Source organism: Aptenodytes patagonicus, chromosome Z (assembly GCF_965638725.1).
Source record: "Aptenodytes patagonicus chromosome Z, bAptPat1.pri.cur, whole genome shotgun sequence".
In the NCBI taxonomy this organism is placed as follows: Eukaryota; Metazoa; Chordata; class Aves; order Sphenisciformes; family Spheniscidae; genus Aptenodytes; species Aptenodytes patagonicus.
Genome location: NC_134982.1, coordinates 24,749,925 through 24,776,712, shown reverse-complemented (window position 1 = coordinate 24,776,712; position 26,788 = coordinate 24,749,925). Strand labels below are relative to the sequence as shown.

The 26,788-nt window shown below is 37.5% G+C and overlaps 3 protein-coding genes across 4 annotated transcripts in view; 2 read left to right on the top strand and 1 right to left on the bottom strand.

The window, feature by feature from the left end:
- The window catches only part of TRIM23 (tripartite motif containing 23), a 29,510-nt gene extending 23,855 nt beyond the window's left edge, over positions 1–5,655 (top strand). Inside the window, exons 8-12 of one of the 2 annotated variants that reach the window (XM_076361775.1) lie at positions 184–313; positions 431–541; positions 1,997–2,121; positions 2,476–2,678; positions 3,878–5,655. In XM_076361775.1, the coding sequence (XP_076217890.1) occupies positions 184–313; positions 431–541; positions 1,997–2,121; positions 2,476–2,655 (546 nt within the window). In that variant the 3' untranslated portion in view covers positions 2,656–2,678; positions 3,878–5,655. Of the gene's footprint in view, positions 1–183; positions 314–430; positions 542–1,996; positions 2,122–2,475 lie in introns of both variants that reach the window. The other variant, XM_076361774.1, reaches the window with a different exon arrangement.
- Positions 5,656–6,587: 932 nt separating this feature from the next.
- Positions 6,588–21,563, bottom strand: PPWD1 (peptidylprolyl isomerase domain and WD repeat containing 1). Its single transcript, XM_076362199.1, has 11 exons — positions 21,251–21,563; positions 20,032–20,134; positions 19,236–19,336; positions 17,815–17,935; positions 14,759–15,206; positions 13,987–14,177; positions 13,309–13,498; positions 11,729–11,910; positions 8,983–9,064; positions 8,213–8,395; positions 6,588–7,141 (listed from the first exon to the last, which is right to left on the bottom strand). The coding sequence occupies exons 1-11, from the start codon at positions 21,561–21,563 to the stop codon at positions 6,998–7,000; spliced, it is 2,058 nt and encodes a 685-aa protein (XP_076218314.1). The 3' UTR covers positions 6,588–6,997.
- Positions 21,525–26,788, top strand: part of CENPK (centromere protein K) — a 23,864-nt gene continuing 18,600 nt past the window's right edge. The window contains exons 1-3 of the mRNA XM_076362200.1: positions 21,525–21,564; positions 24,204–24,305; positions 25,775–25,831. Of these exons, the coding sequence (XP_076218315.1) occupies positions 21,562–21,564; positions 24,204–24,305; positions 25,775–25,831 (162 nt within the window). The 5' untranslated portion in view covers positions 21,525–21,561. The remainder of the gene's footprint in view (positions 21,565–24,203; positions 24,306–25,774; positions 25,832–26,788) is intronic.

The following is a 26,788-nucleotide window of genomic DNA, read 5'->3' as shown; positions in this document are numbered from 1 at the left end:
AAACTATTGGATATTTTAGTTTGTATTATTGCTGGAGGTGATTGGTGATTGCGCCTTGTATTTTTGGAGTCCATCCATTTAATCAGTTTACAAATAGTGACAAGATAAGTATCTTAAATATAAGGGTTTTCTAATTTGAATTTCCTAAACTTGCTCTTGTTTTTTATATGCTGTTTCTTCCAGGACAACAGGGTACATATTGGACCAAAAATGGAAATTCGGGTTGTCACTCTAGGATTAGATGGAGCTGGCAAAACAACTATTTTGTTTAAGTTAAAGCAAGATGAATTCATGCAGCCAATTCCAACAATAGGTTAGTAGCAACAATTTAAATGTAATGATTTTTCTGAGTGTTTGACTTATCTGTAGAATTTGATTATTTTATATTCATACAGAACAAGACTATAAAACTTCAATATTTTTATTCTAGGTTTTAATGTTGAAACAGTAGAATACAAGAATTTGAAGTTTACTATTTGGGATGTAGGAGGGAAGCACAAATTGAGGCCCTTGTGGAAACATTATTATCTCAATACACAAGGTGAGACTAATACAACTTTTAAACTGTATTTTGTCATCTAGCTTGTATTTCAGAGCCAAAAAGATTATTAATAGAAATAATTTATAACTGTAGAAAATTGTTCATCTAATGCAAAGTACAGCTGCTAGATTCATGAACTAAGAAATTTTAAGCCAGTTGGTCATAGCGTCTGCTGCATGATAAAGGTGCATTCTCCATAAATCCATCAGACAGTTCATGGAGCCAAACAAAATTAGAATCTCTGTTAAACTGGTTCTAGCTGACAACAGACAAGGTGCAGCGTTCCAAAGTTTGCATAGTGAGAAGTAGTACTTGCCAGGTATGAAATTTAAATAGCACTTGAAATGAAAATACTCAGCCTTTAGGAGCCTTTAGTTGGCAACTTAAAAAATTCTGCTAAGTTCTGTAACTTCTGACTTGGTATTGCAGTGTAATATCTGGTCATAGACCAGATCACTGATTCTGAAAAAATTGATCTAAACGGCACCAACTTAGAAATTAATGCTGTCCTTCTGTAAATCCTCCATAGTTGTTTTCCAATTTAGAAAGGGGTTCCTCTTAATTAATTCAGGTAATTCATTCAGAATTATCTGAAATACTTAGGAATGACAAACATTAGTTTACGTACTCCACTTTGTGTATTATTTCAGCCTTCATTGCAAACTTTTAACACTTTAAATTGTTCATCTTTTCAAACTTTTAAAAATTTTATTTCGGGATTTCTGTTGTCCTCTTAAAACTTACTGTGTAAACACCAGTAGCATGGAATCATGTCTGCCTTGAAGAATTGTATGTTGGAGGGAAAGTCTAAGCAGTTAACCTGGTGCATACCTGCAGTAAGTTTGTTTAGTTTTGGTGTTGGGGGCTTTTTCATTGCAAAAACCATGCGTTTAAATTCTGTCCTCTAGCTCTGCCTCCCTGACTCTCCAATCTTTCTGGCATCTTGGTTACTCTGTAGTGGATAGTAAAATCTACTGCTGCTGTGTCGGGTCCATGGCAATCTTCTGGGGATTGTGTAGTCTGTAGCTGAAGGAAGCTGTGCCGATTTGGCTGAACCTGTAGATTTTACAGCCAGTTAAGGGAAACTGGAACAGTCGTGTGGGAGTTGACTGAGTGTAAGTGGATCAAGAAATGGTTTAAACTGAGATACTCAATCCACACACAGTAAATCTGGTTTTAGACCTAAGTAGTTAAAATATCACAGCCTTTATGTTAGACTAGGCAAAAAACATCAGTCTTTTTTTCCCTGTTTTAGGATGAATTCTAGATTTTTGTCAAAAGTATAGAGGTATGTAAGGCATTTCTCAGTCCTCCTGGATTTAAAATTGAAGTTGCACACTGCTGAGAAACTTCACATAGAATACTGCTAGAAAAAAAGAATTGTGTAAGTTGAAAGCTAATTTTACAGAGTTTATATTTGAATATGTGTAAAACATTTCTCTCTTTCTTTCATAGCGGTGGTGTTTGTTGTTGATAGCAGTCACAGAGACCGGGTCAGTGAAGCACACAGTGAACTTGCAAAATTATTAACAGAGAAGGAATTGAGGGATGCCTTGCTCTTGATCTTTGCTAATAAACAGGTACTTGTGATTTTTTTTTCACTCTGTTACTCTTTTTCTCAGTTTGTGTATCACATTCCAACTTTCTGAACCCTCTGCTGTGGGTAGGGAATGGTGATGTGGAAAGCATAAAATGTAGATGTTTTCCGTATGTTTAATGCTGGTAAAATAAGCGATGCTAGAGTGCTTAGTAGATTAAACAACCAGGTTTTGGTTTATGGAAACAAGTAGTAAATGTGTAACTTTTATTTGGCTTTTGTGTTTGGAAAGCTATTATGTGATCCATAGCTTCAGTCTAAGCCATCAGTTAAAAATAAAATGCTTCAAACATAATGCAGAAGAATAATTGAGTCTTTGTATCTGATTCTGTTGCAGGATGTAGCAGGTGCGCTTTCAGTGGAAGAAATCACAGAACTGCTGAGTCTCCACAAACTCTGCTGTGGCCGTAGCTGGTATATTCAGGGTTGTGATGCCCGAAGTGGTACAGGACTTTATGAAGGACTGGACTGGCTTTCGAGGCAGTTAGTGGCTGCTGGTGTCCTGGATGTGGCTTAATTTTACAGCAGCTGCAATTTAAGGTTGTAGTTTACTGTTTTGTTTTGTTTGCACAGTTTAGGATGTTGTAGCCAGGTCTGCTGTCTGAAGAGGGGACTTTATTTAACTTGGTGGTTACAGAAAAATACAAGCTTTTATCCTAGATTGGATAATTGGTTCAGTAAACTTGTGCCGTTACAGTGTTTTTGAAATTTGATATATTTACAAGTAATGGAATGGGCTTGTTACAAGGGTGCCTTGAAATTATTTTTGGTGAAATTAGGTTGTTACAATTTCAAATTCTTCCCTGATAAAATAGGCATTGGAGTTCATCTAATAATTATAACAAGGTTACAGTAGTTAAATGATATCAGAAGAATTTTGAGTGGTTTAGAAATACTTTCCCAGGAAACGATTCCAAAATCCATCTCAAGTTATTAGAATAGCCAGCTGTCTATTAGTCGGAAATAAATGGTGCTACTCTTTAATATCTAAAGAATGCATTCATCTAAAGGTGGCATTGAAAATTACATGCAAATACACCACAAAAAGAAAATGTTTCCCCCACTATTTATTAGCTTCCCCATTTGTTACCAGAAGGCAGCATAACTGGGCAAAGAATGGGGAACGGTGTTGCAGGGCTAGGGGGCTGTGGCATTGTTTGGCTAGTTGTTTTCTAGCTGGGGGAGGCGTTAGTTGGGGTTTTTTTGTTAATTGTACACCTGCTAAATTATTTATGGACAGACTATAGTGATAGTGAGGTGAAAGTGTTTTGTGCGTGCTTGAGGACATAATCTGCCTTTAGAGATTAAGCTTACTCCTCAAGAGGTCAAATGAAGTTTAAAAAAAACCACAAAACTTCTTAAAGAAGTAGGGTGGTGTCATGTCAATCCAGCTATGTACTCTTATGTAGAAGTCATGCTACCAGATTAAGGTAGTGGCCTTAAAATATTAAATAACACAATGTAAAAGCAGTGTATGCTAATTATAACTCTTACTTAGAAGAGCAGATGGTAAAACGTGATATAAACTTTCCATAATTAGATTTTCAATTCTTACTGTATCTTCTACATGGAACTGTCACCAATGCCTCTATTTTCGAAGATTACTCATTCACAAACCCATGAAATATGGGTGTAGTGCTGTTTAAATTTAGAGAAGGTTGCAACGACTTAGTGATGTCTCTTTTTCTGCTGCATATGGAACTCTGCTAACAATTTTATCTGTCTGGTATGCACACCAGAATCTTCCGCCCTCCTCTTTAAGTGCACAGCCATTGCCAATTGTAGAAGCCATGTCATGGACCTCTTCATGTCGTCAGAGGAGCTACGAAGAGCACGGCCAATAGGTCAAAACTGCGTATCATCACTTTTCTTACTGGAGTAGAGGTGCATTGGGAGAACCAGACAGTGGAAGTGAGCAGTGTTGTTTCACAGATGGGTAGATATTTTTGCCACACTGAAAAGCATGTCTACCTGTGAGAACTCTAAACCTCACCTCGCAAAAAAAATGTATCCCATTATCTGTGGCTATGGCTTTTATTGTAATATTATCAATTTTACGATGTTTTCCCACTACATACCTTAGGTAAAGCCAAGAATGTATAAACAAATAATTTAGTACATTTGCACTTTTCTTCAAGAGGAAGCAGGTAAGGTAACTACTTCCTCATAATGATACTTATTTGTTGTTTTCTCTTTTACTTAAATTTCATGTAAATGGTATTAAACACAGCTTCAGATTCAGCAAGTCTAATGACTTGCATAGTATCTGAAAGAACACTAAGCTTTGAAGTAGTTAAACATTTGTGAAATGGGCTTTAATGCCTACGTATGTACATAGGTACTGAGAAGGGGTATCTACTCTTTCTTCAGACAACCTGATAAATTTGGAAATGGTTTACAATGGAATGAAAGGTGTCTTCTTGCACCTATCGAACTAAAAATTGTTCATCCTTCCCAGCCTGTAACTTCTTGCACAGTAGACAGTTGGCTGCTCTGACTTGAGCATCTGCTTAGCGCGCACAGCAGAGCAGTGCCAGACTTAGTTAGGGCTGACTGTCCCTTCATAGCTCTTTTTAAAATATGAACAAGTTCTGCTAAGCATGGTAGATACCTTCTCCTGGAATATTTTTAACAGAGAAGACATGCATTCTTTAGAAAAATCCTGATTCTGTAATTTTGTTTTAACTGGCTTATGCTTCAGTTATACATCCCTCTCAGTATAGTTCTACTTCTACTTTAAAATGTTCAAGGTGATCAGCTTGGATTTTTTGTAACATTATATTTGAGGGCAGAGGAAAAATTCTCATTCAAGCATATTTTTTAGTACAAAGGATTGCTTGTGACACATGGAATGCTACCATAAAAGTGTTTTTAAATGGAATTTATTTAAGATTACTTGAAGTAACTGTGAAAGTTGCATTCGTCTGTGAACTCTTCAGTGTAAACAGGTACACTAAGAGGTTTATTCGTATTATAAATTAATACTACCTATGAACTGCTTCAGTTATAAATTTAAGCTTGTTTCACCAGTTTTACTGAACTTTAGTTTTTAGTGTACTGACTTACGCAATATGTAATTGGAATATTTCCTTAACTAGAACTCACTCAAGCATTACTAACTATGAGGATTATTTGAAAAGACTGAATAACTTTCCATAGGATTTTGACTTAATTGTGAAATTGAGTAAATACAACATCCAGTGACTTGTGTTGTGGCTTTCTTTAAAGAATCTCAGCTCAAAAATAGCATGTCTAGACTAACTGAAAAACAATGTTTTATCACTTGGTATGGTCTTACTGTATGCTACCTTCAAATTTATTGTGGACTATGTGGTACACGAGGGTTTTATTCTGAGATAGTTCTTACTCTGGACTGTTGGATTAAGTGTGGATGTTATGTAAAGATTTCTTGAAAGAAAGGGCTCTTTTAGTGGAAACAATTCATGAGCTGCTGCAATTTGAGTCGCCCAGAAAATTAATTCATTTCAATAAAAGCATCTAAAACTTTGAGAATGAATTTTAATAAATTTGCCTTTTTTTTTGTTACGGTCATCTCAGAACAGAGGTGTGCTACATTTAACTTGCTGTAGAATTTTTCTCATTGATCGCTGAAGATATCCCTTTGTCTCACTGAATATAAGCTTCCTAACGGTAACAGCTTTTGAGGGACTGAATTTGATTAGCATGCATCACATCTCATTTCATGAATGAAGCTACCAGAACTGTCAACTCCTGCATCTTGTATGAGTGCAGTGGTGTTATCTGAGCGTGAACAGTCAAAAGTTAATGTTACTGTAGTTAGAGTAGACTTAACTATCCAACATAGTAACAGCACCCTATCTAGCCAGATTCACAGCAGCTTGAGTTGTCTGAGCTTTCATTGAGAACTGTGTCAGAAACACCTGACGTAAGCTTAGTTGAGATGATTGCCATCATTTATTTTGAACTACATAGTTCAGTAGACGTAGTAATGTTTGTAGGACTTTGGGTAAAAATGAAGCTAGAAACAGAATCCCTAGGCTAAAATAATGAGAAAGCAAACATTGAAAGAAAAAAACATTATTGGCACTGCCAAACAAGTTGCACAGGACTTTATACACCAGCATTCCACGAGTTGATCATTGCTCTTGGACACAGAACACATGTACACAACCATTTTTAAATGACAGAGGTAGACTACATACCTTGTCATAACAGTATTGTAACTTAATCTAATTTTTGATGCATGTACGTATGACTGAAGAGTTTACTCAGCTTAGGATTTCTAACTTTTTCCTCTGTCAAAGATTTCAATAGTGTGAAAAGGATTAATTAAATATGAAAGATGCAAATAAACACGAAAAAGTTACAAACCATATCCTGATCCTATTTTATAAACACTGTCATGAGACATGGTGTGGGTTTTCATCTTCAGTTTTGCATAGAAGAGATGCAAGAAAAACAGCAGACTTTGTTAAGAAACATGCGGATGTTTTTACTTTAAAATACAAAGTTACCAGAAATACAGACTTAGGGCACTTTAGGTACATTAAAAATAGTAGAACTGGTGATTGCTGTTCCTGGCACTTCTTCTATCCAGGAATTATCAAAAGTGTTCCTGTAGTGGTTAAACATTGGAACAGGCTGCCCAGGGAAGTGGTTGAGTCACCATCCCTGGACGTATTTAAAAGACGAGTAGATGCGGCGCTTAGGGACATGGTTTAGTGGGTGGTGGTGTTGGGTCGACGGTTGGACTCGATGACCTTACAGGTCTTTTCCAACCTTAATGATTCTATGATTCTATGTTCTTTCTAGGTCCTTTTTTTGGGTCCCACCATGCCGAGTTTTTTCTGCTTAAGCTGGAACCTCCAACTCCTAGCTTACTTCACTGTGATATTAATGATGCTGATATCCTCATAGGGTTTGTCAGTTTTGGGATTGACTTTTACATTTGAGATTCTCTGAACAACTTCCATTCCTTTCGTCACCCGTCCAAACACGCTGTGCTTGTTGTCTAGCCATGGCTGTTTGAGGGCACAGGAGGAGAAAGAAAAAGCATATTAAAATAGAAAGCAGCATGTAGGTTAGGTACCAAACCAGAAAGAGACTGACTTAGAATAAGTGAACATGGATACATTTTATATGTTCAGACTATGAAACTTAAGACCATGCAAATATTAGCATGTAAGTAAATATTAGAGTGCAGCAAATACACATTCATATGCATTTAAACTCAACTTTTCAATTGTTTTCTTAAAGTACTACAGAGGTCAAGTTCTAGCAACGCAGTAGCATTTCATAGTTTATTTTAAAGCATGTTCTCAGTTCACAGAAATGCTGTTTCAGTCTATTTCATGGTATTTTCACAGCTGAATTGTAAGTGCCAGTCCAGAATACTACTTAATTCAAAGTCATATTCATACAGGATGCCCAATTAGCAATCTGAATATAGGCACTGATATAACTTAATAAGCCTCAAAATTATGGTAGATGGGCGCTCTTTAAAAAAAGACACATGATTTTGAAGTCAGTGCTATAAGAATGCAGTTTCTGTAAGTGTTACCTTTAAGGATTTGTTTTGTATCTGTGAGATTCACATACCAAAATTTCTTTTTTTGGCTCTGAAATTGTACACAGATCAAAGGAAATCTTCAAACCTGAATATTGGCTTCTTTGCATAGCTATAATTTGGCGATATTAAGGAGTCATCCTGGTACCATTTCAAAAAAACTTTGAACAATCTAAGCAATAGCTATATTTCCATCAAGTTTAAACCAGTATATAAATATAAAATACTCTAGTAATACACAATTGCGAACATGTCCGATTTACAAAGAATTTGATACCACCCTTACTCCAATTAAAGGCAAAAGGCCTCTTGATCACAACTGACAAAAATACTTTTCTATTTCTTACAGGACGGTTTCAGTGAAGCCTACACAGCAGACATCGTTGTGTGCAGCATTTATTTGCAAAATAACAAGAAAAGATTATTTAGATCGTACTAGTGTGTTCCTTTTTCCACCAGAAAAACATGTATTTTTACTATGTAGTTAGCATCTCAGGCCTTAAATTGAGCTTTTAGTATTACTTACGGTTGGCACTACTGTTACAAAAAACTGGGATCCATTGGTATTTGGTCCTGCATTAGCCATGCTGAGTGTGTATGGTCTGTCATGTCGTAAAGTTGAATGAAACTCATCTTCAAATTCTCCTCCCCAAATACTTTCACCTCCCATTCCTGTACCAGTTGGGTCACCAGTCTGAATCATGAAACCCTACACAGAAATTAAATGTTACTACATCATCACATAGAATAAATATGCAAAAGTGGTTTATGCCAGGTGACATTTTTTTCAAACTTACTTCAAACCTTTCAACAAAATCCAGGTGTTAAAATGCTGTGGATAAGAGACAAAGCATTCAGGGCTTCCTTAAGTGATAATCAACTACTTGTGAAAAAACAAGCTTACTCACTGTTCCCCAATAGTGAAGGACAGAAACCTGACTACCTGTACCTTCTGCAAACACTTAGGTTGTATCACTTGATTCTGGAGCAACAGAAATAAGAAGCCTTACAAGAAATGCCTTCTGACATGAAACAAAGTCTTAATTCAAGCAGGATTGCTGAATTGATCTTTCTCTCACTTTTCAGATTTCTTCCACCTTGTCAGTTGCAGAACAACTATTAAACAACTTCAGTAAGTGATAAAGCTGTTTAGAACCTCGGAATTGTTCAGACTTTACGGGGAACTCTGAAGCTATTCCAGAAATCCTTTGTGCAAAAGGGAAATGAACGGGTTAACAGAGAGGACACAAAGGTACATTATCTAAACCAACAAAAAATTAACTTTTTACAAGTTACCTTGATGATACGGTGAAATATGTGTCCATTGTAATAACCATTTCTGCTGTGCACACAGAAGTTTTCCACTGTTTTGGGGCACCTAAGATCATGTAACAGAAAATACAGGCTACAATAAATATTTAATTGTACAGTGGCAAGGCCATAAAGATTTCAGCTGAGACTAAGTTCCTGTGGTACTGAGCAGTGTTTCAGAACACTGTAGAAAGGGCTTTCATCAAGTAAGGAAAAAAACAAATCCTCACCTCCTCAAACCCAGAGCTGGAAGCAAAAAATAGCTGAGAGGAGTACAAAGTTGCATGATTACACAGGAAGGCAGCAGCAGTGTTGATAACACAGGGATGTTTTAGTTACTGCTGAGCAGTGCTGACACAGAGTCAAGGCCTTTTCTGCTCCTCGCCCCGCCCCAGCAGCGAGTAGGCTGGGGGTGCACAAGAAGCTGGGAGGGGACACAGCTGGGACAGCTGACCCCAGCTGACCAAAGGGACATTCCATACCATGTGACGTCATGCTCAGCATATAAAGCTGGGGGAAGAAGAAGGAAGGGGGAGGACATTTGGAGTGATGGCGTTTGTCTTCCCAAGTAACCGTTACGCATGACGGAGCCCTGCTTTCCTGGAGATGGCTGAACACCTGCCTGCCAATGGGAAGTAGGGAATGAATTCCTTGTTTTGCTTTGCTTGCATGCACGGCTTTTGCTTTACTTATTAAACTGCCTTTATCTCAACCCACGAGTTTTCTCACTTTTACCCTTCCGATTCTCTCCCCCATCCCAGCGGGGGGGAGTGAGCGAGAGGCTGTGTGGTGCTTAGTTGCCAGCTGGGGTTAAACCATGACAGTCAGGAAACAAATCTATTTCGTCAAAGCCTAGTTCAAGGCACCACTGATTAGATGTTCCTTCCCCAGCTTTCTACTTCTATAGTTTATTTACAAAATCAATTAAGGAGTGTATGCTCCATAAGCAGAAAGTTGTTCACTCTTTTACCTCTATAATTCTATTAAGCTCTATATGTAACGTGTCCAGTCTTGCATACAAGAAGGAAAATCTAAAAATACAATGTTTTACTATTATAGAACTTGCAGTCAGCAGAGTCCTCTGAAACTACTCACAAACATTGTTTGGAAGCAGGGTGAAGAGGTGGAATATTACTGTTGATGGAATAAGAAGGGAAAAAACCAAAAAAACCAACCCCTTCACCTTTGTGACTTGATTTTTTACTTCTGAGATTTGCTACCAGAGTGAAAATTCTTTGCGATAGCTCTTCCACTAGTTTTATAAAATGGATTAGTAGCCAGGGTAGATCTATAGACAGGTTTACGCAGTCACACACATTTTCACAGCAAATGAGAAAATAGCCAAGTTGAGTTCATAGCTGTAGAGTTACTTTAGCTGTGACAAGGAACATTAGCTTGGGCTTAGTGATACTCTAAACCATCTTGTGAAACAGAGCGCCAATGGCATCACTAATGGAACAGACAAGATTATAGTCCCAGTTCCTGCTGAGCAGTACATTCACAACTTCATTCCACGAGCACATGGCCAAAGATTTAAAGAGCATACAAAGCCACATCCTCTATGCTCTTTAAATTTTTAATCACATTCATCTTAAAGAGATTTTAAATTCAAAGCTCAGCTGGGAGGAAATACTAGAACAAGAAAGGACAAACCTAACAATAACCAAGCCTGGTAATACTGTATTTAACTTAAAATTGCATACAAAACATTGCAGTGAAGCACCTAGCAATACTATGTATGCAAACATAGTGACACACTGGCATAAGAATTAAAAAAAAAAGTCAAGAAATAATGTAGCTTGGCCTGTCACTCTCTGGCAAGGGCTCTACCACTACTGCAACCTCTATGTTACAATGATGAATTCCAGAAACTAAGGCCTGATGCAAGGAGACGTTGGTGAAGAGAGCTTTAAAAGACAAGCTGCCCTACAGGGTAGCATTGACGTTGTGTTGCCTTACCTGGGCTTATGACAAAACATGAACTTCTTTTTGGAGAAGCATGGACTACACTTAAATGGTTTAAGTTTCAATGTACAGCAATATATTATATAAATTTACTGTTTCATAACAAAATCTTTGCACATATTAGCATCACAAAGGAGAGATGCTGACACAATAATGTTAGCAATTGTCGTGCATAAAACTCTTTCAATTACATGCCTCGTTTTGGATATACACAGCGCTACTATTATATGCTGGTATAAATTCTGTGTTGCTCTTGAAGGAGCTGCAATAACATAGAATGTAGTACAATGGCCACATTTGGAAGTTGCAAACTACTATTCCTCTGGCTTACGCAGACCTACTGCCAAATCTACTGCTGCTGCCAACATCATCATTCTTTTTCAAGGCAGAATGAAACAGCACTGCCTTACAAGAATATGTAGCTTACACAGAAGAGCATCATGACCTATCCACATCTGCGGTTTAGAGAAAAAACAAAAGAAAGAAATAAACCCCCTGAACCAGTAATTAAATAAAAGCAAAAATTCTAAACACAACCCCTGTGCCCCCAACTGTTATTTAGACCTATTTTTATCCTACTTGATTTCTGTTTGTCAACAGTCATATTCCTAGCTTGATGTATTAAGAAACTGTCAGGAAACAAGGACAGTAGAAAACAGGGAAGAAGATAATTATTCCTAGCTTGAAATCTAAGTCTTGGATACTGCCACGAAAAAGCACAGAAGGAAGGAAAAATGAAATAACAGAGAAACTACCAAATACATACTCAACGGGAAAAAGCTTGATATGAATATCTCCCATGCTCGTGTGGATGATGGCACTGTCTGAAACTCTTTTCGGACCTTCTGCCTGAGTGGCTGCCATGACCTCTTCTTTAGAAGGTTTCTCATTAAATACATCTCTGTCAGAATCTGCACTCTTTGTATCTTCTGGTTCACGTTTAGTAAACTGAAGAACAAAAGAATAGAAGGTTAACTGTTTGGCTTTCTCTTTTTTCCCCTTATCTTACACACTGCTCTGTACCCAAGACGTCAACGTGATTATTCAACCTGCTAAACACCCAACTAGATTTGAAATGTAGGCAGAGAATTCATAGACAGTTTATCCTTGCATTTCAGTGTTGTGCGTTACCAGCATTTCCACAGTCACAAATTCCAGGACAACTACATGCAAATCCAAGTAACTTTTTATAATCTGTTATCTTTAAACTTTCTCCCCTTTTCAACAGAAAGCCCACAGTAGTTCAGGATCTTTTCTTAAAAAAAAAAAAGAGTGGAGAATATAAAGTTGTTCTGTTATATTCAGACAAAACTGGCAGGTTTCATCACAAAACTTTTAGTTTCACTCCAAAGTCAAACTAAATCCTCTTATTCCAATTCTGCATTAATACAAAACTATAGAAAAACAGCAAATTTAACTCAGAACAGGAGAAATCTCAGAAATGTAATTTTTATGGTACTTACAGGAAAACATAGGATAAATACATGAGTACATGAGCATCCGCTTAAGTGAGTAGTACACTTACATATCAAATGACAATTGCTAATCTTTCTGCATGCATACAGTCATGTTTTCTCTAACAGCAAGTAATGTTTCCAGATTTTGTCTAAGTTTTCCTCCTCACTTGTCAAATCGTCCAGAGTAGTATATTCCATTATATACTACACACTAACCACACAAAGCTTTAGAAAGTGTACTATCTTGCTCCAACGGAAAACACGATCAAATTCAAGCACAAGTAACAACAGACAGAGCAATTTCTAACCTCTATGGTGATCACATCCCAGACCAACTACTAACTACTCTGGAATTGCTTGTCTGTTTGGCTTATTTATTGTGTCTCACCTAAAATCTAAATTGTGACCAGGAAGATGACTCCTGTCTCAGTTAGTTGCCCATAATGTCCTGGGTGCTACCGAGTCCTGATGCTGCTCTGAATGTAATTATTTTTTATTACATAATTTATAATACAGTTAATTATTTTTTCTTTAGCAGCATAAGATCTGGTTAGGTTTTTTAAATGATCTTATTTAAGGGTTGGGGTTTTTTTTCAACTAGAACAAAAGCATGTAACGTTCTTGAAGAACTATAATTTAGACAGCCAAAACCATCCAAGTTTATTTAACTGCTTGAGCAATAATGAAAAAATTAAAGCTGTTTCTAGTCAATTTATAGCTAGTTTAAGCTAAAAATTCTAGAATATACTTGCAATGTAAAGGGACTCCTCTGGAAAAGTTGTGTTCGCAAATACTCAAGACAAAAAGCACTCAAAGGTGCAAGGAGAAAAATAATACAGAGAAAACATCAATACAAGAATTGAGTTATTTAAATAGAAACCACACACACCATGTAAAACCTATTTTTTTTAAAAGCTGTGCAGATTACTGTCGGATCTGCCTGGATATTCTGGAGAACAGGATTTTCAGATGCCTTCATCTCTATAGTGATTGCAGCACGATGTTTCTTTGCTACTCCTTGGAACAAAGCTAGTTGCATCATTCTGATGTTCTCTTGTTTTCCCAAGATACGAATACACCTGAAGTACAAGATGGAAAACCGTGTAACTACTGTTAGCTGCTCACAGTCAGAGAACGTCTCCTATCTGACTGCAAGACTCAAAGCAAAATTCCAAAACCCTCTCAAAATAATTTTTTTTACTAATTGTTTTTATGATGCTTCTCTATTCAAACTTGCTACATAATTTACTAGTCAGCCTCCTTATGCGATGAAATCCCAACTGCATGATCCACATTATCACATCCAGTTAGCCAGAGGTGAATTGATTACACATTTTTAATACAAATACACTTGCCATGTTTTCTCATTTTACTAAGCTTTAAACTGCAGTGACTCATTACGAAGCATGGAGTATCTTATCTACAGTCCAACGTAAGGCTCCCAAATAAAACAAAAAAAGATTAGAAACCCTCCCAGTCATATCAAGTTTTAAATATACTACAAATTTGACTGAATATAGGCTTTGAAACAAACATATTTATCTCAACATGTGTCATTGGAACTTACCTGTTAGTCTCTACATTTATGACCTTAATGCCTAACATTGTTCCATAGAGAACGAAGTGTCCAGTTTCATCAAAAATTATATTAATTAATCTTACTGCATCCACTTTCTCCAGCTCACGCTCAACTGCCATACGTCGGCCAAACTCCATGTCTGGTAGTTGCTGTCTCATCTGCTGAAGTTCAGTAAACATCTACAGAAAAAAAGAAGAAAAAAAAAAATCACTATTATATGAATGTATTTTAAACTTTTGATCTAGCAAAACACTGATCCACGTGCTTACAAAATACAGAATTCAAGTGAGACTACTCCACTCAAACTTAACTGAAGAATTAAAATAGATATAAGTGATACTTTATTTTAATGACTCAATAGGCATGTTGTAGTACCAGGCTTAAGCAAAGAAAGAAAAGTGTGTAGCTGTTTAACAAATTTCTTAGAAGATGACAGATTTATTTCATTATTATGATGTTATTTGAAATGGGCATTTTCCATAATTGCTTTCTAGTAAAAAGTAATCTAGCAGTATGAAAACACAGATGAAAATCAACAACTGTTTCACTACGTAACTAACATAAATCAGTAAGAATTAATTTTGGGACAAAGCAACACAAGAAGCAAGGAAGAGAACACAGAAAACCTTTCCTGCAAGAAAAATACAGCAAGGAAGCTCAGCTTTAGAAACAGATGATAACTTAGGTGAATGTGCTGGTAAATAAATTCAAATAAGTAAAGAAAAAGCCTCAAAAAAAGAGAAGCAAGAACCAAACTCACACTCAGAGATTCATCAAAGACTCTCATGAGCTTCCCCGTCAAAAAACGGAAAATTCTGACTTTTCTGTCAGACCCAAGAGTGGCCATTTTCTTGCCATCAGGTGAAAAACTTATACTGGATGGGTAAGCCTTGCATTTAGCAAATTCATATAGATCAGTATCTGTTTTGTACTCCCAGTTCACATTCTTGGGAAATTTGTATTCGTGAGGAGTACCAGTCCAGTACTCGATCATTCCAGATTTGTCAGAAGACACTACTACTTTGTAGACAGGGTTCAACCGTATCTGAGTAAGAGACGATGTATGGAGTTTATCAAAAACATGAAGTGGCTGGTTATTTCCTCGTCCATCATATATGAATATTTTTCCTGTGCTCTTCTCAGACGTTGCAACGGAAGATATGGCATCTCCAGGGCAATATACCCATTCACATTGGCCAGGGTAGTAGCTGCAACAAAGAGTGGAAGGAGAAAAAAAAAAAAAAAGAAATAAGGACTGGTGTTACTTAGATAAGAATCGAGTTATGCTACAAACTTGAAATCAAATATCAGAAGCAAATTTTGAACTTTATTTACTAGTCTTGCTAATATTTGTCTTGCTAAAATTCAACAGTGTTATAACAAGCGTTTCCAAGCAACACAATTCAGTGGATGGCTTGGCCAATTTCTGTTGCTCCCATATTGTTTTACAAAGAGCCTGTGATAGAAAGCGAAGGTAGAAGGTGGGTATAAAAGAAGCATAAGGACAGAAATCCAGCTAAATAGCACAAGTGGCGTTAATGATTTCTACTCAACTTCTATGACTCAACAGCATTTCTCTTCCATGTGTTAAGTGATTAATGCTTCAGTGGAAATGAAGACAACTACACCTTTGCCATACACTTACAGAAAAGTTCAACTAGGTCTTGCCAAAGAAAACCAACCCCAAAAAAACAAAAAACCCCAAAAACCAAAAAACCAAACCCAAAACAAAAACCAAAGAACTATATATGAGTAAAATTAAGACAATTACCCTATATTCAATAAGCGTTCTCAATGCATTTAAGAAGGAACTCACTTGCTACTAGCAAAAACATACTCTACAAATAAAACAAGCCAGAGATATGGACAATAATGTAAGTTATGTCTCTTTTTAAAAAGTCTGTAAGCAAAGATTTTGAGAACCAGAACTCGGAAGCTAAATGACAGACCGCAAAGAAATGATACAGTCTCCATAGGAAACTCGCGTTTAGTATCCTTTCACAAACCAAAGTAACAGATACTGAAGGACTGACAAATCACAGATGCTAATAATTTGGATTTTCAATGCCTGTCTAGTAAAGATTCTCATAAAGAGAAACATAACCAGAACTTTGTCTCAGGTTCACTAGAAAGAACGGGATCAAATAAATACCTATATAAACAAGTATGATGTCCCATTGATCTATGTATGCATCATTATCCAAAGTTTCTGCAGAAATAGCCGCTCTTCTCCAGATCATTGATGGAAGCATAAAGCATGGGGATTTGCAGATAGCCACACTGTATAGATTAGTTAGAACTGAAAGGATCTGAAGAATTTGAGACAAAGCTAATCAACCCTGCAATATACTGGTATATACCTATCAAAGCAGGCAACACAAGATAACGTGAGCTGAAAAGACCACACAGAACTTATGATTCTACATTAACCATTGCAAGCCTGAGCAAACAGCCATGAAAAAATTCTCAGGCAGGTCAACAGAAACTATCTGCTCAATAAACAGTAATGCAGAAGATGACAGAGCAACAAACATCAAGTTTTGAAAGGCTATTCAGGACAATGCTTATATTACAGCTCAATGTTTTCTTCATTAAAGAGTTCACTTCAGGTAAAACCCAATTATCTCTGAAAAAAATATATGGGGGGAGGAGGGTCTTGATTACTGAGGTTGAAAAAAAATCTACTTCAAGATAAATCAGGGAACATACTATAGAAAAATGTTATAGGTAGCATTCTCAGGGTATCCCTGAAGTAAAATTGATTTAAATTCTACCTCAGTTTTCTCAGAATTCTCAAACAGAAAAAAAGCACTTTCTATCGCAACATCAAATTAAGTTTTTCTTAGTATTAAATTAATCTTATTTCATCCTGTAATTTTACCAATTTTGTAGTGACAATACAGAGCTGCTAAGTAGAAAAGACCAGCAAAAACAAAAGATGAAGGCTTACTGGAATTTTTCCACAGCAGACAGCCAAGAGGGAATCAATTCCTGTAGGCTAACTACATTATCTGGAGGATGATACTAAAACTATAACCAGCAAAGCAGATAACATAAACTTTTATATAGGCATTCTGAAAAGCTTTCTTTTTTTTCCCTGAGCTTATACTTCTATTCAGTTTCACAATTAACCAACGAATAGTAGACTATGAGGAATAAGTTTTCCATTTTTAAAAGGCTTGTGGAAATATCAGTATTTCTACCATTCTTGGTACAGCATTTATTGATCCTCCAACCCTCTAAACCCACCCTTGTAACAGTGTGAGGCTTGTTTTCCTCTGGTATTATAATTCCAACAACATCCATTCCTGTTTCTCCCAGATTCTTTAGCTACATACTGTATAACTACAGAAATCCTACAACAGCAAGACTAAGGAAAACAACAACATTCTTTCTAACACAAGAAGGAAATTTCTATCCCTATGACAACAAATAAGACAACACATACAGGCTGGATTCCTTCTCTACTGGAACTATTAATTGGCTGTAATTTTTAAATTCAGTGCCAAACAACAGAAAAAAAATTATGCCTAGCTAAGTATTTTGAGAAACACCACATCTTTGTGAACAGTATTTGACAGTGAGGAAAGGCACAGACCTACTCCACTCATGTTCTGTTGCATAGAGTCATAAATTTTTCTATTCAGTCAGGCAGTCTCCAGCCACTAGATGCATTTTGGATAATGCAACTTACCCAACTTCACCTGGCTGGGGGGAAAAAAAACTTCAAAAAACCCAAATTACTGACTTACCTCTTAGCCAAATAACCCCCATTTATAATCCAAAACAAACATTTTCAAGAACTAAGTAATTTACCCAAGTTTCAGCATGTTGATCATGTCAAAGTTGACAACATCAAACACCTTCATTGCTTTGTCATCTCCAACTGAACAGAATAATGCCCCCTCCGAACTAACAGCAATACTCTCGATAACACCTATTAAAAAAATTAACATACTATTAAAACACAGGAAAGGGACATACTTCATTTCCGTATTCCACAGGAAAAAACCTACAGAGGTGTAATTCTGTTTCTCAGCTGTTTCTCCACCTTTTTGACTTAAAAAACTACCTGACTTTAATTAAAAAAACCAAAAAACAAAAAAACCCTACAAAACAACACTTTGTATCTTATCACTGTTTAGAATCAGGTACGTGATAATGAACTACTTACCATATAAATAAATGAAAGATTATAATGGCAATTATTTTCCTTTAAAACGCTCATTTAAAAAAATTGAGAACATTATGATACAGTAAAAAATTATCTGCTCTTCAGCTTGCATCTCTTGAAAGAGAAAAAGCAGCAGAACTCTACAGACTATTACAATCCTGCTATTAACATGCATAATACTCAAAATTACTTTGCAATTGAGCCTTCCATAAGCTTTTCACAATACTTATTTTTGCTTGGTAGCCCTTATTCTCACATTTTGTTTCTGTATATAGTGAGAAGCTGATAGTTAAGATCAAGAACCCACCATAACATTTTTTCCTAACTCTAAAAAGAAACAGTACTTTTACTATCTATTATTAAATATTTTTCTTATTTAACAGTCTGCATATCAAACTGTTTTTTTCCATCAGGCATATCATCATTTCTAATAGCAATGAGAACCTCACTTTCTGCCCAGCCTATTTAATGCTTAGCATAGTATAGAAGACTATGTGTACTTACTAACTCAAAAAATTGGGTTAAAATTATTAATTCGTAATTGCAATTCAGCTGATAATCATGACAACGATGCAGAATTTACTCTACAGTTGCAATAACTCCAGAGGAAAATAACCATTTTTTTTCCCATACTGCAGGGGAAAAAACAACAAAAAAAAAAGATAAGGGATGAAGGCAACCTTACTTAAAGTAACATCTTTTTAAACTTCTCTGGATTTTATGAACCCTGTTATGTACCTTGTTCACTTATTTTTAAATAGACAGTTTCTTCATGTCCTAGACATTCTCCCCACAGGCAGGGCACAAGGCAATGCAAAGGATGTAGGGGATCTGTGCAGGAGTCCCACATGTTTTATTCTCACCCTATCCCTCCTGCAGTTTGGGAGGAAAACGTAACAGGACAGGGGAATGAAGGAAGACAGGTAGATATCATTTAAACCCTGACTGCAGTAAATGAATCCTAGAACCCCTCTCCTCTTTATTTGCACTCCCTCTTCAAACGACTAAGAGCAAGGGGGAGGAAAAAGTGAGGTTCTTTAGAGAAGAAAAAGCAACTTCTTACCCAGGTGACTCCGGAAGTGTTTAACAAACTCAATCCCTTCTTCTATTTTTTTCCAGAATTTTACATGTCCATCGTGACTGGCTGTTATGATAAAATCTGTCCTACAATTACAAAAGAAAAATAACAAAACAAAAAAAAAAGAAAAAAAGATACACATATTATGCACTTTCACACCACTCTGGGGCAGTAATCTGCACTATAATTAATGCTGTGTAGAGAATGAACTTCAAACAAATTACTGTGATAATCTGTCTGAATGGGTACTATCACTTCCGGAAAAGCAAACAAGTACTTTAATGCACTCTGGATTAATCTATGAAAAGTCAGCAGCCTGAATTGAAGAAATATATAATACTTTCCCTTTTGACTATGTAAATTTTACTCCTGCTTTAGGTCTGGTTTCACAGTAGTTACGATTTACTAATGTATGTGTGTGTGTCTGTATATGTGTGTGTATACATATATATATATATATAAAAGAGAAGAAAGCTATCTCCTCAATCTGTGCAGTTCTACTGAATCATATTTTCTTCAGATACAGTCAGTTGCTCGTATTCCTGTATATATTGCACATTGCAATACGGATTTTAAGACCTTCTTTTAGTCTATTTAAACAATTTTTATCTTGCTTCTCAGTAAGCCCTTTCCTTTGCACTTAGTTTTCAAAAAAAAACCTTTAAATACCACCTCTGGACACAGTAACTTTCCATTATTAAACTTCTACACTGAAAACTTCCTAGCATATACAAAAATACATCTCTGACAATGAGATACAGTGGGAAAAAAGGACACTTACTTAGTACATGCCACATGTGTAATGACATCTCTGTGCATGTAACTGCGTTCATACATCGAAGCACATGGTAGATTTTCAAGATAAACATGTTCAAATTCAAGAACTAAACATAACAAAAAGAAAAATCAGGAAATTTTTTTTTTTCATAAAGGTACATCTAGCTTCTGTTCTCCCTTATTTACCCTTGAATAGCTCACTCCCATTTTAGTCAAGAATAAGTCAGGATTTTGTGCAAACATAATAAAAAGGGTTTCCACTGTGGCTTTTTTACTCAGACTTACAGATTCTTGGTAGACTAAAGCCACTCAAACTGCTTTAACTCAGGTGATGCCCCCTTTTAAAGCAACTATTACCTCGGCTGTCTGAAAATATTAAAAAAAAAAATTCAATACAACAATTTTTAAGTTACTGCCAGAAAACAGAAGGTCATCTGCACCTCATTTTCTCCCAAACCCCAATGTATCCCCGTTGTTGTTATGAGATTCAAGGTCCTACACAGGTATCGTAGCTTAAATTCTACATGCTAGCATCTACCTATTTCATTGCTTAGCTGGCCCACCTAAAATAACCTGATTTTCTGCTCGTCTCCGATTTTTACATCCTAACCGTTAACACCTGCGCAATGCCATTTATTACTGAACCGGCAGGTTTGCGTCTGTTGAACACTGTTAAACTCACATTTACTTTACAATGACACCCACAGAGCTGTGAGTTGCCGGACATGTCAATACCATATGTCAAAATACAGCCTAGAGGCTGCTCCCACTCCTCCAGCTTGGGGCAGTGATCCAGGGGACCGTTAACTCCGCAGCTGCACGCAGCACGGCTTCAGCGATGCAGACGCTGCAAAGCAGGGCCTCTCAGCCTCAGGGTGTCTTGGGGAAAGCAGAAATACGGTGCCCCCGGCCTATAATTCTACAGCCGAGGGGTCCCTCCACAGCCCGCTCACTTTACGTACGAGACACCGCTTCAGGCAACGAGCTTCCGCCCGCCCGTCGCGTCCCCCCTCCCGGGCGCGGAGGAACCGCCCGAGGGCAGCCCAGCTACCAGGCGCCTCCACCCCGGGGCTGGGGCTGGGGCCGCTGCCGCTCCCGGCAGGGCCCGCGGCCCGGAGGCGATCCCACCGCTCCGGACCCGGCCCGGGGCAGCGCCACGGACGCCTCCCGGACCGCTCCCCAGAGAAGGGGCAGGCGGGCGAAGGCTCCACTCCTCCCGTTACCTCTCCTCTTTTTCGCCTGCGCGGCCTCCCCCGGGAGCGGCCCGACCCAGCGCTCCTCCTCATCCTCCTCGTCTGCCGCTGCCGCCGCCGCCGCCGCCGCCTCGCCGCCGCCCGCCGTCTCGGCCTGCTTTCGCTTACGCTCCGAGTCGGACGACGCCATGCTGCCGAACGTCACTTCTCCGCGACGCTTCCCGTTCTCGCCACACCCCGTGCCGGGCGCTTTAAAAGTGACGCCGCAGAGCGCAGCCAGTGAGCGCAGAGCGCGCGCAGCGGCGGACGCGGGCCGAGCGGAGCTGGAGCGCGGAGCCGCCATGGTAACGGGCGGGAAGGGGGCGGCCGCCGGCCTCTGCCCCGCGGGCCGCCCGGCTGCCCTGAGCGCCGCCGCCGGCCCCAGGGGGGCTCCCGGATTTCGACGACCGAGCGGAGCAGCTCCTCGGCTGTGGAGCCGGGGCGGCCGCGGCGCCTCGGGGGGGCTGGCGGCCGTTAGGGCCGCGGGGCTGCTGGGAGGGGAGCGGGCTGACCGACCCCTGCGGCCGTGCCCGCCGGCTCCCGCGTGGGAAAAGGCTGCGTTCGGCCCTAGCCTGTGAGGAGTAACCTCCTTCCCATGTTTTCCTGTCGCTGGTGTAGTCCTGGGGTTTATGTCAGGGAGCGTGGGAGCTCCCTGTCTAACCTCTTGCGTGATGTTATTTGTATTCTTTTATTATTCTCCTTCCTAAGGTGAACTCCCGGCTTTCTGTCTGGGTTTTTTTTTTTCCTTCCTATCAGTTTTCTCAAGGCTGCGGTCTGGGTTTTTTTTTTTTTTCCTTCCTATCAGTTTTCTCAAGGCTGCTGTTACTTTCCTTTCTCATCTCTGAATTTCTTCTAGTAGTTGGTCGTTTTGTATTTGTTGACATGAAACATCTCCCATGAAGCCTGGCTGGCATAGAGCCTACAATGCACTTTTGTCCCTGCCTGTATTTTTTACTTAATTATGTAGTTCTAAAATGAGGTAAGAAGGAGTACCATGTTGAAACTGGAATGCATTAATATTAATGACATGCAAAGAAGTCTTCAGTTTTCAGATATGGTGTACAAATAGAAACCTAATTTTACCATACAGAAATAGGGAAAACTGCAAGCTACAAGGAAAAATATCTGAACATGACACTTTGATGTATATACATTATATGGTAATTAACAGCATGGTATTGGGGACCACAAGTCAGTTTGGCTTGCGCTACAGAGCCCTGTAGTATCTCCTCATAATATGTACATTCTGAAACTTTGTGTGAAATCAATCATGGAAATTTTGAAGGTCAATAATAATAAAATTGTTATAATTTATCGTTTAAACATTTTTTGGGGGGTTTTGCTATGTGCTCAGACTTATTTCACATGTTTTCATGCTAATGGCTTGTATTATTACAGGGGGATAGGACTTTTTATTCCACCCCAAGACCCCTTTCAAATTTCCAGAGATCATATTTTCTTTTCTTTTTTTTTTTTCATTCAGGCCCTCTTAGTTCTGCTGCTGAGCCTTTTTGCCATGATGAAAACTATTTGTTTAGGCTTTTTTGTTTGTTTGTCTCCTTGACAGTTTTAGGTCTGAGGAAAAAAGTACATTGCATCTCAAGACTGCTTAGTTTCTTTATTAACCTTCTGTGGGGGACTTTGCTGGAGGCATTTCAGAAGGCTTAATAAATTATGTGAACTAGTTCTCTTTTATGTTATGGAGACATTCCAAGGCTCTTAAGATAATGATTTTCCTTTGCGAAAACTGCTCGTTAGACCTTATCAGATCATGGCAATCCAGATTTTTCTAGTGTTCTGTTTTTAATTATTGATGCAATGCATTTGCCTGGAAGGCTTAATAGAAGTATTGCTACCTTTCAGTTCTCTAGAATACTTCCAGTGTTCAGTGAGACATTCTGATTTTTTTCTTAGCCAGTCTGCTATGGCATACCTGAACTTTGGAGGTCCTTGGTGAATATTTCACTCCTTTTAAATTACTTGGGTTTTCAACATAATATTCTCTGATGCTGTGTTTTTGTTCTGAAAATGAACAAAAGGTTGAGTGCATCATTAAGAAGGCAGAGATGTTTATTTCTTCTTTAGATCTTTATCTTTTTTTAATGTCTCTTTTTAATCTCTAAGTGTACGGTGGTCTTAGTGAGCCATTTAAGTATTTTTAAAGGCTTCCTGCATCTTGTACATCTAGGAAATTCCTGTTGGTTGTTTAACCTTAAAAAAAAAAATTCCCTTTGAGTGTCATTTTGGCCCTTCTTGTTTTTCCCTCTTAATTGCTGTTGTCGTTCATGTATCTCTCTATAGACTTGACTAGCATTAAATTTCTGAATTTGTATGTTTTCTATCTGACCCAACAGTTTCTCAAACTTTTAATTTAACTTGGGTTGATTTTTCTCTTGGCTGTCCTGGTGCCCTCTTTCCTTGGTTGCCTGCATATCTTTCGTTTGTTTTTTTTTTCTAGTAACCTCCAGGACACTTTAATTTGTTAATCAAAAAGATTCTGAATTCAGGTTGTCACAAGGAGAAGTAGATTAGGATGTTTATTGGAAGACAGATCAGAAGTAACTATGCTTAAGAACTTTGCAGATACATGGAAGAAAAGCTTGACTTTGTAGATGTGAGATTCTCTTATTGTTTCTTTATTAAAGTTGTCAGAAAACAAAAGACACAATTGCAGATAATCAAAACAGTTTTGAAAATTTAGGACTTTGTGATTCAATTTGAAAAAAAAACATTGTTAGTGTCTTGAAATTTTACTATAGTAATATAGTTAGCTGATTGTACTGAATGATTGGGTGCTGCCTAGAAATATAGGGGAGTTAACTGAAAACTTTGGGTTCAGAGGGATTGCTCTGTTACATATTTGACCTGAAGTAGCAGGTATGATTGAGTAACCTGTTAATTATTGTAGATCTACATGATAACTGTTCTATTTGCTTGTTAATAGGCTGAATATTTACCAGAAATCACCAAGGACTCAGTTTGTCCTGTTGATGCCAAGGAAGAACTCTTGGATGAATGTGAGAGTATTTGGAAGCAGATGGAAGAGGTATGCAAATCACAAGTGATAGACTAGATTTGTTGTAAACTTTCCTGAACATTTCTTTGTTCATCTCTTCATTCTTCACTGCATGCTTATCTCACCCCCTCCAAAGAAACCACCGCAACAAAACAAGAAAAAAAAGCGGGGGGGACGGGGGGACGGGATGACACACAGCAGAAGAGAAGATCTTCAGAAAGGCCAAAAGTAGAAGTGGTGGCAGGGGTGAAGAATGCCTTGCCTTTCCTTTAACTAGGGAAAATTAAACAATTTACTTGTGTTCTGGTAGTACCAGCACACTGAGACTTGAGATCCTTCTCTCTTTAGCCTCATACAAGATAGGATTTAACTGCTGTTCACAAGTACTTTTGATCTTAAAGGAGAGAGGGAGAATGGGAGGAGAAAGAGGCTTAGAAGGACGATGATGTTAGCATACACTCATGCAAACTGACAGTTACATCCTCAAGAATAAAATTTATCTCTCTCGATATATGGTCCAATATGCTAATAATAACACTTTAGAGCAAGTTATTTTTATTTACAGGAATCCCAGGAAAGATAAACTTTAACAGTTCTGAGGGAATGCTGTGCATCCTGTAAGATTCTGCTGAGTCTGATGAAAAGTCATGTTCTAAATTATATTTTGAGAGTCTTAATTGCTTCATTCAATTTTATGTGGTATTTATATGGTATTTGCTTGAGTTCTGAGTTGTAGATTCAAAGCATTAAAAGTATCAGAAACTGAAGTAAAAATACTTCCAAACTTAAAGTAGAACAAAGTATAGACAACCCACAGTGCAATGTTTTTACAGAATTAGATTTTAAAAAGACTAATGTGATTTTTATTTGTTGTTACATGTAAAGTTATCTTAATATTGAAAAAGTGACAGGGAATCCTGTGTCTAGGTTTCTGAAGTACTGTAATAAGTTATCAACAGAGGTTTTGTTTGGTACCACTTCCGAGGACGTGAACTTTCTTTGAAATTTTCAGATTAGAAGGGAAGTTAGAATGTTTATTATTTTGAATTTAATTGAAAATCTTTGCTATCTTGTATCTTGTTCCCAGCATCCCCAAAACAATACAGGCAGTGATAATTTGCGTTATTTTTGGAAGTTGATAAAAACAGTAGGATTTTTATTAATTTGATTGTTGCATCCTGGATGCATGCATGTTTCAGCAAAAAGTTTAAACACCTAGTAGTCATTGAATTAGCTCCTAAGTACCTCAAATCATACATCTTTTGTTAGCTGCTACTTTTCTACTTTTCAATTAATTGAAGTTCTACTGTGGTATGATTTAAAAATATTTCTTAATTTGCTGTTCTGGGTCAGGCTCTGAGGGATGTGGTAGGAGCCAAATAAAACCACTTTTTTCTATGTTATACAACTTTTGTCGGAATTTCTAAGCATCATGTTTCTTCCTTACAAAAGGGAAGAGTAAGTAAACATTGTTTGTGTTTTGTTTGTTTTCTACCAAGTGTCAGAGCAAGCTAATGCTTCTAGGAACGGAAACACTGTTAAAATCGGATGCCAAGGTAAGACAGTTATTTTTTATTCTCCACAAAGTATTTAGTTTTCTGTAAAGATATGGTGTGTTTCCAAAAGAAGGAAACTAAATTATCTTCACTTATTCTCTAAAGCTGACACTTTTACTCTTATTAACTTTGAAGCTGTATTGTCAAGTAAGGTTCTAGCAAATACTGGAAAGTTGCATTTATGTATAGCAAAGAGTCTAGATACAGTCCTGCCACAACTGATAAAAATGACTAACATAGGCAGCAAAATGGAGGGGTCTGTAACTTAATACCCGTTTGGACTATTTCTTAATCAGTTTATATGTAATTTGTGAAACTATATGGATCCTTTTAGTTTTAGTCTGGAACTTTGCATTTGCAAATTACAGTTGTTCCCCATTTGTGGATTTCATTAGGAAACTGATGTGCTTGAATTAGAAATGAACTGAGTGATGTTGAGTGCATGGAAGTGAGCTCCTGTATCCCTCAAATTTTGGGGAACATGCAAAAAGACAATGCTGGCTCACTGTTCAGTTGTTTATAAATTATAAATTCTATTTTAAAAGTTCCTATTTAGATGAGGACTCCAAATTTGGAAAGTATAAATAGTTAAACATTGGGCTGGTTGGGTGAAATATGTAGGTCTTACAAATCTCCATCTTGTGTGACTTCAGTAAGAGCATTCGGGTAGTTAATTCAATACACTTGACTGAACAATTAACAAAAAGAGCACTTTTCTTCAGAGGTGTATCTGTTGAATACATTCAGATATTTAATTACTATGTAATTACTAACATTTACCTCTTGCTAGTAATAAACTGTGTTCTAAACTATTATTTAATTGGAATAAGTAAATGAAGATGCATATTCAAATGCATAAAATACAATCTTTTTCTCCTTTTAGGAATTTGGATGAAATCCTATAAGTAGAAATAAATTTTTTATAACTTTAATTGGATGTAGACTGAGGTTTTTATA

What these genes read in the sequence shown, in the direction of transcription:
- PPWD1 (XM_076362199.1), bottom strand. Translation starts at nt 21,563, where the DNA reads ATGGCGGCTCCGCGCTCCAGCTCCGCTCGGCCCGCGTCCGCCGCTGCG. An exon ending in ACACATGTGGCATGTACTAA is followed by an intron (nt 19,337 to 20,031) that starts GTAAGTGTCCTT and finishes TTGTAATTGTAG; the next exon opens with GACAGATTTTATCATAACAG. An exon ending in AAAAAAATAGGTTTTACATG is followed by an intron (nt 11,911 to 13,308) that starts GTGTGTGTGGTT and finishes TTTGTTCTTCAG; the next exon opens with TTTACTAAACGTGAACCAGA.